The sequence below is a fragment of the Triticum dicoccoides genome, chromosome 1B, assembly GCF_002162155.2.
Source record: "Triticum dicoccoides isolate Atlit2015 ecotype Zavitan chromosome 1B, WEW_v2.0, whole genome shotgun sequence".
Classification (NCBI taxonomy): Eukaryota; Viridiplantae; Streptophyta; class Magnoliopsida; order Poales; family Poaceae; genus Triticum; species Triticum dicoccoides.
Window position 1 is genome coordinate 400,347,536 of NC_041381.1, and position 12,036 is coordinate 400,359,571.

The following is a 12,036-nucleotide window of genomic DNA, read 5'->3' on the forward strand; positions in this document are numbered from 1 at the left end:
GAACAACGCAAACCCGAAGAATCGATGCAACGAAAGCAAGGAACGAGGGGATCCGAATGATGCAAACCCGAAGAACCGATGCAACGAAAGTGAGGAGTCGAGGGGATCCGAACGATGCAAGCCCGAAGAACCGATGCAACTGAAGCGAGGAACCGAGGGGATCCGAACGATGCAAACCCAAAGAATCAATGCAACGAAAGCGGGGAACAAGGGGATCCAAACGATGCAAACCCGGGTAATTATCTTCTTCTTAATCAATGAAAATGGCAATCTTTTGCCTTGTTTAAAAAAACAAACGTTCTTACACATGCCCAGTGTCACCGCGTTGTTTTTGATATAGCTAACCACTCGTTCCTAATGATCAGGGTCGTCTTGTTTTTCAGGGCTGAAAGCAGACTAATAGAATGTTTAAGTTTTTTAAACGGCTCCAATTAGTCGTAATAAATCTTATTTTTGGCCTACAAACCCTGATACACTTGGGTGCCCATAGCCGTATGAATTAAGCTGGCCGCACATGAATTAAGTTAGGCCGTACATGCATCTCAGGGAGCTTTGAACAATTGATCATGCTCCATGTATATGTTTATTCAAGAACACATACGTACACATTGGAGAGAGCGAAGGCTGGGGGGTGGGGGCAGACATGGCAATATTATTTACTTATTGCTTATAGTAAGATAAGATGCCTACATCCAGTTCCGGTAGGTTCCTGTGCGCTTCTGCTGCTATATAGCTAGGACCCGTAGAGTAGCATGTCTGAACCGCAGGATTAGCACGACCTCCAGCTTGCGTTAAAAAAAGCACGACCTCTAGTTGACACAGAACGGTGTAACGTGAGGTTAAAACGGGAGGAACCGGTACGTACTCATTTTGTATGGTGTGGAACCTCTCTATTCTACAAGGCTGCGAGCGACGACTTGGTCTAAAGGTTGCCTGGGGACCACGCGTCGCAGGTTTTGGTCAGTACCACCTGCACAAAGTGGCAGCTCGTGGGACAGGCTGCACCATCCAAAAATCAGCAAAAGGCAATGGAAAAGGACCCGGACCACCCAGCGATCCGAATCTTGATGCAGCTCCAACGGTTCTGATAACTATTTCTGGGGTAAGCTACGATAGAAAATCCTCTTTCTATATATATATATATATATATATATATATATATATATATAGGGAAAATCCATCCTACCACCCGGTGGTAGTTACCCCACATATCTCATATACTACCATGTGGTACTATATATATTATTTTATTATTTTAAATATACTCATATACTATATCTAAGATATTTCAAATCAAGTTATATGAAAAATTGCATACGAGCCCATAGTTTTTGTTATATTTGTAAAATACGTACATATTTGTACGTAAAAAAGAGCATACTCAAAACATGGTACATACTACCTAAAAATTAGTACATATATACTATCTAATCATTGTTATATACTACATACTACACGTACATACTCTCGGTTTCGATTGATACTACATACAACATACAAAACGCAAGTGGTGGTAACTACCACTGCTTGTAGGAAACATTTGTCCTATATATATATATATATATATATATATATGTGTGTGTGTGTGTGAATTTTGACAATGGCTCATTACCGAGTTTAGATGTAAGCAGTAGTTCTCAGTACAAAGGCAATCACAGCGACAGAAGCTAATCTAACATTACTCTTCTACCTGAACATTGTTTAGAGGCTCCGCAACGATGCCCTGCCTCAGCAAACAAGAAAAAGGAAAACAGAATGTGCAGCCTACAAACTAGCCCAAATGTATCAATATAGCCAGCTATTTGCAGGCGCCAAAAGTTTTTCCAATATTGAATGGTTCTACCAATACAGAATGGTCCTATCGATAATAGGCCTAGCACTTCACAAAAACTAGAGCAGGAATATCAATAGATATACAGAAATGAAACATGAAAGTATACAAACCTCATCAGCATTCCGAGATTGAGCAGTAACATCCCCATACTTTATTTCTTCAGCTACTGACAAGCCTACACCATGGAAGGATATCACCCTTTGCTCACCAATCTCTTTCTCAATCTGTTCAAATAAAAACAAAAATTCAAAAGAGTAAAAATATTTGAACCGGCGAGATATGGCAAGTAACCATACCTGTTGTGGTGGAGGCATAATCTCATAACATAGCAATGATAATGGATATATGTGTCCAGGAACGCCAGAATGCTCCAGAAGCCTCCTCATATTATCCACTGCAGATGCATCAAATGGCGCCTGCCCTTGTTTTTGTAAGTAGCAGACAGGTCAAGGTAAGGGGAACTAAAACAAAATCAATCTCTTTGTTGCAGTTCTTTCATAGTACCCTCCCATTTCCTTTGTCATAACAATGTTATTAGATTGAAAGAAAATTGTGCATAAGCATACACAGCAACCTCTGTAACATGATAAGATAGCCAAACCATATAGACTAGCAGGGAAGAGAACATACCGGGTGCCATTCTCCAGTCAAAGGGTCAGGACGGTCTCTACCGCCACTTGGAGCTATCCAAATTATATGTGAACCCCCACTACATATTATCATAAAAGATAAGCATTATCCTCTGATGCAGAAAGTGATCCTAGTCTAGCATGTCTTCCCTTAAAAGAGAACAAAGCCAGTTCCATGATGGTGAGCATGAAGTCAATATTGCTTATGTACCCATGTGGTTATCTCCTTAACTCTATTTGAACAATCTTCACTGCACCAGCACTAGATTTAAACCAAAACTCATATCACGTTTTACACTAAAAGTGAGTTCACTGTCACTAACTTGTACTAGTGGTTAAACATACACATCAATTAGGCTAGCTACTGACAGGAAGAAAGGATGAAAATAACCACCTATTGTAAGGAAATAGTACCGTAAAAGCAAAGCCATTTCCTTGAGACTTCGAGTGTTTGCCCTCCTCTTCATCTCAATTAGCTCAGGAAAATCATTCATATGCTTTTTTGAGTACACACAAAGGAGGTTTCTGTTATGAGAAAATGTTTAGGTGCCTGATGCTTTCCGGTAACAGGATTAGAAGAAAGCAGAAACAACAATTTAGCATTATTATACAAACTGACCTTCCCATGCTAAATGGCTTGCAAAGAGGATCTGTAAGAACCCTATCCCCAGCAACATAAACCTATAGCAAATGGGGTTTTTGATACCAATGCGGTTAGCTTATGATGATTCACAAGAAAATGGTAGTTTGTTCAGAGAGTTCCCTTACTATGTTCTCGCTAATCCACGGATTGCTTCTTTCAAGTGACAAGGCAATAACTGCTGGATCCGCTTCTGTCTGATGATTAGACATCAGAACAATATTATGACCCTGCAATGACATAAAAAATCAGAAAATATTTTGCTTATGCATGTTCAGTAAATAATATTTAACATTGTGAATTGAAAGAGTAACATAAGTTAGATACATAAATATATGGCCCTGGGGGGTGCCATGTGGTAAGATGCACTAAAACGCCTTCTCTGCTAGAATTTAAGGATCAGGTGATGATGCCATCTATATGGAAACTTGATTACATTGCTCTATTTCACCAAGTAAGCAACATCTCTCTCGACCATTTTGTGACCTTTGGAGTCTGGTAACCATTTTCTGATTCAGAATAGTGTTTCTGCTTTTCTTCTTAAAAAATCATGATGGTTTGCATTTACTAGAACACTAAAAAGGTTTGACGCCCAACATGAGAAAATATGACGAAGGTTAGACAAGTTCACCTGCCGAAGCTGCTTCTCCATATCACTGAATACAGAAATGTTACCGACATAAGAGTTCCTGAGCATAAGGAAACCATGTTTGATAGGTCAAAGATCAATTTTGGATACATATGAATGTAGGAACTCTCCTGCCACATGATGGTAATTAAAATAAACTAGAGTATGTTAAGAAATACCACTGTTCTGTTGACGGAAAATATATTATGACTAATGTTAGTTAAAAATAAAATAAATACTTGCGATAGAATAGGCAGATACATCTTCCAGGAACTGGAGATTGCAGGTCAGATACTGTGCATTATAATATAAAGCACAGATTTATTATCATCTTCAAAATAAATTCCTCAGCACGATGGAAATATGTGTACAGCATCCAGAATTTTTATCATAATTCATGAATATTAAATATGTATTTGTCCAATAGACTGTGAAGGGACATGAATGACAAAAAAAAAGTAAGGGTCTGTGACAGTAGATGTGCAATACAATTAATATGCATCCTGTGAAAGCAGTAACATATTGTAACAAATGAGTCTGATGAGGCATAATGTATCACTATTCCTTTTTTTGACACATAATGTATCACTATTCCTGTTTACACAGAAGATGTCCATGAGAAGTACAGCAAACTTCGTATGACACTATATGAACCAAACAGGGCCTCTTATATGTGCTCAGATCAGATTCTTCATTACCTAAAATCTACCAGTGGCCTAATGTAGTTCTGACCGAAAGTGTAATAGTCAAACGGTTCTCTGATGGCCTTGTGATAAGGCTGAAACGTAAATGGATTCTGCAAAAGAACATGAAGACTGGTGTAAAAGTGCATCTTGGAACAAAGAGAAAATGTGAGAGCGAATTGGGAAGGTAATGGGCATAGAAATAGGACCTCTTCATCCAGCAGAACGCGGTCAAATAAATCCATCATGTTGGAAAGCATGATCTGATATGCATTTGGATCCCCATTTTGTAGGACCTGAAGACGCCAAAGCAATCACAGAATATACGTCATGAGTGAGTGAATAAGGATCTACCTGTACCAGACAGGAAACAGGAAGTATATTCACCGCATTCTTGTAATTGTAGTACAGGTTTTCAAAGTTGTCAGCAACATCCGGACGCAACTTCCCTCTCTCCACTTCCTTCCTGACGCGTAGAACGAACTCTGCACACCACATGCAACTGATGGTTTCATATGAATGAAAAAGAACGAGATGAGATGAGATTTCTGGGATCACTCCTCTACGAGACTTAACAAATGTGCGAGTCAAAAATGCATTCGAGAGCAGCAGCAGACCTTGCTCGCTGCGCACGTCGAGCAGGGGCGATGGCCCGGCGACCTCCTCGTCCGCCCCCGTGTCGGAGGCGAGCACGGCGCCCTTGGCCGGGAGCCGCGGGGCCCGGCCGCCTCCGGCCGCTCTCCACGCGGGCAGCCGGAGGGCGCCGCGCCTAGGACGGCGGAGGCTCGCCGGCGCCGCTAATATGGCAGGTCGATGGGAGGCCCAGGCGCCTCCGGCGAGCGCGGCGAGCGGCGGGGCTTGCATGGAGCGGGCGGGCGGGTGGGCGTGAGGTTCTAGAAACCGAAAACCCTAGCCAGTGGGAAGGAGAGTGGTGGTGGTGGGCGCGGCTGGGCACGAATCGGCGGAAAAGGAAGACGGGCGACGGAGGCGACGAGGCGGCGACGGGAACGGTGCCGATTTTCGCTTCTTGGTTTCTTCTCAACGCAAGAGAAAAGAAGGATTTTCAAGTGGATTAGGATTCTCGTGCGAGCTGATTGGCACCGCTCCTTTATATTTTTGCACATACGTCCCTCTCCTCCCCTCTCTCCGAATCTAGCCTTTTATGCCCACGCAGGGGCGAATCATGCTATTTGTCATGATTTTAAATCTCTTTTTGCCTAACAACCTGAATTCCTCTTTGGTTATTCAATTGAACAAACAAACCTTCCTAGACAATTGTCGAAATATTAGAACTTTTTTGATTAATCTAATCACAGGTAGATCATGAACATGGCAATCATAGTATGAAGCTCATACCTAAACCTAAGCATATGAGCACATACAGTACATAGAAACGAAACATCAATGAACACAGAGTATATGGCTAGCACATGAACGAGTAAAATAGGGGATAAATAAGTCATACCCTCTGGTTGGTGTAACGCCCCAATAATCGTGTTACAGTAATCTCATGTTAATGATGCCATGTCATCAGCTTTTGCTTAGCCAAGTTGCCACTTGATGAAAATTCAAAGTCATTTCATTAATTTGAAGTCTTTTTTTTGCGCAGAAGGACTGAATTGCATTATACCAAGATTCTTACAGAAAAGTCTAGGAAAACAAAGAAATTACAAGTAGGCCCTTGCTGAACTCTGGCTTCGTCTTCCACAGAGCAGAACGTTGCGCCGACGAATCCCGCCGCCATCCCTCCGCACTCTTGGACTCGGAGGCTCCCCTCGGCGACAAGGAAGTCGACGCTCCTCGGCATGACACCTCCACCCTGCACCACGGGCGGCGAGGCCATCTTGGTGAATCGCAACCTTTCCTTCAGGATCTTCAAAACGGCGCCCCCGTCACGCCGGCACCAGATGGGGAACGACGAGCTCGACGCACCGAAGAACGAAGAGCTCGAGGAAGTCAATCCGTGCACGCTCGAGCTCCAGAGAGCGCTAACGCCGGAGGAAAAGCAGATCGACCGCAAACACACCACTGCCGGCACCTCCACCTCCCTAGCGCCGCCGGCTGAAGCCCTACCTACCCCTACGCTATATACAGACGTGATTCGGGGACCGAGGGATCCGTCGGAGGAGCGGCCGACGAAGGCCGAGGGATCCGTCGAAATCGACGCCGGCGAGGTGGGGAAGACGGGATCGCCCAAAGATTCTCCTCTCTGTACTCTAGACGGGGGAGAGGGGAATGGTCCAAGACGTGTACTGTTTCATTAATTTGAAGTCAAACATACATATTTGTTCAAACGGTAAAACTAAAATGTTTGTTGGCTTGCAAATATTCACTGACTAGTTGTCATGAATAAACCAACACCATTTGACACTCCAATTAATCTCTAAAAAATATAAAGTGAACCAGCAACATTAAATTGAGCCGATTCAACTTAAATAAATCGTTAACCATTTCAAAATAAATAGTAACGTGTGGGCTAACTCAATACACATCCTAGTATTTATGTGCCAATTATCATATTAAATAAAATCCATTTGGTAGCTCAAAATAATGCAAAACTGTGGTGAAACCCAGGTGTGCAGTAGGTTTTAGGTCTTCTCTTTTTTCTTTTTTGGTCTTTCAGTTTAGTTATTGTTTTGTATTTTATTTAGCCATCAAATGACATCTCAAAAATATGGGACTTGTCACTTAATTTATATTGCATTATTTTGCACTGCCACAAAAAGTTTGAGCATTATTTGAAGTTGTTTCAATTTTGCATAAATGGAAAAGTATTTGAATAGGTTGATTTGGTGTTGTTTTAATTGCTAGAGCCCAATTAAGCAAATAGGTGATGCTGTTTTCCTTAACCAATAATTGTTATGGAATATTTGCTAAATGATGAAATATTTTGCAACTATGTTTGTGAAACTTTAAATTTCACTTGCAATTTGAATTTTGAATTTGACTTTGATTTTTATCGTATGGCAATTTGGCTTAGCAAACATGATGAAAATGCATCATTAGCATGAGATCACTGTAGCATGACACTGGGGGTGTTACACCCTCCCTCACCTCCGGTCGCGCGTGAGCGCGCGTCCGCGCCAGCAGCGATGCTCGTCGCTGCTCTCAACCGTCGTGTGCGCCACCAAGCGCATCGCCGTCCCTGGATGAGGCCTCCCTGGTGCGGGTGCGCCCAACCGAGGCCACTGTCGGCTGAGCCACTGCCTAGTGGGCCCGGCCCAGTTTAATTGGGGGCTAACCCCCCATTAGTGATAACCCCCACACTAATTAGTCACTGACAACGGGACCTGATACGTCTCCAACGTATCTATAATTTTTTATTGTTTCATGTTGTTATATTATCATTCTTGTATGTTTTACAATCATTTTATAGTCATTTTATATCATTTTTTGTTACTAACCTATTGACATAGTGTCCAGTGTCGGTTGCTGTTTTCTGTATGTTTTTACATCGCAGGAAATCAATGCCAAACGGAGTTCATACACAGTGAAACTTTTTGTGGATTTTTTTTGGCCAGGAACGCACCTGAGCGGAGCTCCGAGGGGAGCACAACCCACCAGGGCGTGCCTGGGGGGCCAGGCGCGCCCCAGTGGGTTGTGCGCTCCTCTTTGGCCTCCCACATCGCCTCTTTGCTCTATAAATACCCCAATATTCCAAAAACCCCAGAGGAGTCGACGAAAATCAATTCCAGCCGCCGCAGAGTCCAGAAACACCAGATCCAATCTAGACACCATCTTAGAGGGGTTCATCATGTCCATTGGTGCCTTTTTGATGATGCGTGAGTAGTTCTTTGTAGAGCTATGGTTCGTAGTTAGTAGCTAGATGGCTTCCTCTCTCTCTCTCTTGATTATCAATACAATGGTCTCTTGAAGATCCATATGATGTAAGTCTTTTTGCGGTGTGTTTGTTGAGATCCGATGAACTTTGAGTTTATGATTAGATCTATGTTTTTATCCATGAAAGTTATTTGAGTCTTCTTTGATCTCTTATATGCATGATTGATTATAGCCTCGTACTTCTTCTCCGATATTTGAGTTTTGTTTGGCCAACTTGATCTATTTATCTTGCAATGGGAAGAGGTGCTTTGTGATGGGTTCGATCTTACGGTGCTTGATCCCAGTGATAGAAAGGGAACAACACGTATGTATTGTTGCTATTAAGGATAACAAGATGGGGTCTATTTCTACATAAATAGATCTTGTCTACATCATGTCATTGTTCTTATTGCATTGCTCCATTTTTCCATGAACTTAATACACTAGATGCATGCTGGATAGCGGTCGATGTGTGGAGTAATAGTAGTAGATGCAGGCAGGAGTCGGTCTACTAATCTTGGACGTGATGCCTATATAATGATCATTGCCTGGATACCGTCATGATTATTTGAAATTATATCAATTGCCCAACAGTAATTGTTTTCCCACCATTTGTTATTTTTCTCGAGAGAAGCCACTAGTGAAACCTACGGCCTCCGAGTCTCTTTTCATCATATTTGCCTTTGCGATATATTTTCCTTTGCTATTATTTTTAGATCTATTAAACCAAAAATACAAAAATACCTTGCTGTAATTTATTTATTTCGCGATCTATTTATCCTATCTACCAAAACTATCTGACGTTGTCTTGCCTACTTGAGGCGCCGTACCCGAAAGGGATTGGCAACCCCTTTAACACGTCAGGTTGCGAGTATTTGTTATTTATGTGCAGGTGCTGTTTATGTGGTGTTAGGAGGTTCTCCTACTGATTCGATAATCTTGGTCTCATCACTGAGGGAAATACCTACCGTCGCTATACTGCATCATCCCTTCCTCTTTGGGGAAATACCGACGTAGTTCTAGCAGACATCAAAAGGAATTTCTGGCGCCGTTGCTGGGGAGGATCTTCAACATCAACCAGGTTACTAATCACAAATCTCATCTCCTTGCAATTTATATTATTTGCCATTTCTCTCTTGTTTTCCTCTCCCTCACTTCACAAAAATTTGTCGTTTTATTCGCCCTCTTTTTTGTTCGCTGTTTTCTCATTGGATCTGTTTTTGTGTGCAATCTTGTTGTGAAGTCACCATGAGTGATTTTGGTATGGCAGAAACAAATGATGGCCTAACTCCTAAAATGGAGCGTACGGCTGGCTGCCAAAACTTTTGTCTTTGGGCTAGGGAATTTTATGGAAAAAGAACATATCCAAGAATTTGTTAGTTGTGTGGGAAAACTAAGTCTTGATGATGTTCCTATACTTAAAAGGACTAAATCTTATGCGGAAGCTATTTCGGCACTTGTTCTGAAACTTGAAACTAGATTATCCGTACTCATCCTACCTTGCAAAGATTGTTCTATGAGTTGCCTGTTATAAAGAATCATAAAGCTAAAAATCTAGCCACTCTTGTTCTGATGAATGAATTTGACTACATAATACGGGAAGCTAGGGAAATCTTTGATTTTTTATGGCATGAATCGTTAAAAACCCGTGATTGATGAAATTCTTTATAATAGTGATTATGCTTTGAGACATTTGCTTGGAGATAACCAAATCTTTGATGAGAATCTTAAAAGCAAGTCCTCGTTTGAGATATGATCCAACAAGTTTTTAATGATGCTAATCAACACTATTCTTGGATCACTGTCGGAAATCAAAGGAGTTATGATAAAAAGTAACTTGATAGTGCTAAGGTTTCCATGGATAATGTGTTTCATGTTTTATTTACAAAACCTCCCGACACATACACCTCCAAATAATTAGAGGGTAAGGATGACAAGACTTAGATCCTACGTGCTATGCCTAGCTAGGGGCGTAAAATGATAGCGCTCGTTGGGAGGCAACCCAACTTGTATCTTTGCCTTTTGGTTTTCTTGCTGTTTTCAATAAAATACACAATTATGCCTCTGGTTAGATGTGTTTTTGTGGTTTAAATTAGTGTTTGTGCCAAGCAAAGCCTTTGGGATGATTTGGGTGAGAGTTGATTTGATCTTGCTAAAAAACAGAAACTTTTGCGCTCACGGAATTATTTTTCATTTTTATCAGAAGAGTGCTTTTGAGTTGATTATTTTTGCATAAGATTAATAAACAAATTATTCACGTTGTCCTAATTTTTTAGAATTTTTGGAGTTATTGAAGTATTTGAAGTAGTCAGATTGCTACAGACTGTTCTGTTTTTGATAGATTCTATTTTCTTTGCGTTGTGTGCTTGTTTTGATAATTCTATGGTTTTATTTGATGAGTTTTTGCCATAGAAAAGTTGGAATACAATAGATATAATACAAAAATAAAATATGAATAGGTTTGCAACAGTACTTATAGTAGTGGTTTGCTTTCTTATACTAACGGATCTCACGAAGGTTTTGTTGAGTTTTGTGTGATTGAAGTTTTCAACTTTTGGATGACCTTACAATGGATGAAGGAATAAGGATTAGCAAAAGGCTAAGCTTGGGGATGCCCGAGGCACCCCAAGATAATATTCAAAAAGTAGCAAGCAACTAAGCTTGGGGATGCCCCCGAGTGGCATCCCCTCTTTCTTTTAACAACCATCGGTATTTTACTCGAAACTATATTTTTATTTGTCACATATTATGAGTTTTGCTTGGAGCGTCTTGTGTGATATGAGTCTTTGCTTGTTTTGCTTTGTATTTTAAGTCTTGAATACTTGCTGGATACACCTTTTTGAGGGAGCCAAAAATTATGCTATGATTGCTCCTATGATTCACTTAAATTTTTAGAGCCTTGGAATTGCTCTAGTGCTTCACTTATATCTTTTTGAACACAATGTGCTTTGTTATTTTTTGAAGAAATGCTCTCATGCTTCACTTAGATTTATTTGGGAGTTAGTATTTTTTTTAGAAATTCTCTTTTGCTTCACTTAGATTATTTTGAGAGAAATAAAAAAATTATGTTCATGTTCTTCACTTATATTTGTTTGAGCTTATCAAAAGCAACATATAAAAGTAGTCCCAAAGTGATAGATATCCAAGGAGGATATAATAAAAACTTTCATGAAGATCATTGGACAAAATAAACTTGATTCTTAGTAATGGTTTTGAGATATGACAATACGATATGTGAGTCATGTTGATGAGTAAGTGTGCTTTAGTAAGAATATTGGTGTTAAGGTTTGTGATTCCCTATGCAAGCACGAAAGTCAATAGTTATGCAATGAAATTTATATCCTACTTGTGGTGCATTATTCGGTGTTACTTATGCTTAATGCTTGGGTACGAGATTTTTCGTTTCTTGGTTGGTCGCTTCTCAATCTTTTGCTAGCCTTCATTTTGCACTAAGTATGATCACTACTTGTGCATCCAAAACCCTTTAAACCGGTTCTGCCATATGAGCCCACTATACCTACCTATATGCGGTATTTTCGTGTCGTTCTAAACAAATTTGCATGTGTCATCTATAATTTTCAAAATAAATTTCTCTTTTGTGTGCTCTACCGCTCGCGAGGCAGCAAGGGGTGGCCGATATATTTCCATGCTAGATGTGTTATTCTCATGATTAGATTTTATTCACTTGTCATTGCACGAGAGTACGACAAAGGTATTAGGGATGCCCAGTCCCAAAATGTAAAATGAATTTACTTTATGTTGTCAAATAATAAATTCCTTGGAAAGTGTTGGTATGGAGGGCA

The 12,036-nt window shown here is 40.6% G+C and overlaps 1 protein-coding gene across 2 annotated transcripts in view; it reads right to left on the minus strand.

Moving 5' to 3' along the window:
- Positions 1-5,445, minus strand: part of LOC119337609 (glycerol-3-phosphate acyltransferase, chloroplastic-like) — a 9,094-nt gene extending 3,649 nt beyond the window's left edge. The window contains exons 1-11 of one of the 2 annotated variants that reach the window (XM_037609779.1): positions 5,032-5,445; positions 4,802-4,899; positions 4,624-4,710; positions 4,430-4,527; positions 3,735-3,792; positions 3,232-3,333; positions 3,083-3,144; positions 2,878-2,988; positions 2,465-2,543; positions 2,131-2,250; positions 1,945-2,058 (exon numbers count right to left, since the gene is read on the minus strand). In XM_037609779.1, the coding sequence (XP_037465676.1) occupies positions 1,945-2,058; positions 2,131-2,250; positions 2,465-2,543; positions 2,878-2,988; positions 3,083-3,144; positions 3,232-3,333; positions 3,735-3,792; positions 4,430-4,527; positions 4,624-4,710; positions 4,802-4,899; positions 5,032-5,278 (1,176 nt within the window). In that variant the 5' untranslated portion in view covers positions 5,279-5,445. Of the gene's footprint in view, positions 1-1,944; positions 2,059-2,130; positions 2,251-2,464; positions 2,544-2,877; positions 2,989-3,082; positions 3,145-3,231; positions 3,334-3,734; positions 3,793-4,429; positions 4,528-4,623; positions 4,711-4,801; positions 4,917-5,031 lie in introns of both variants that reach the window. The other variant, XM_037609785.1, reaches the window with a different exon arrangement.
- Between the last annotated feature and the right edge of the window lie 6,591 nt (positions 5,446-12,036).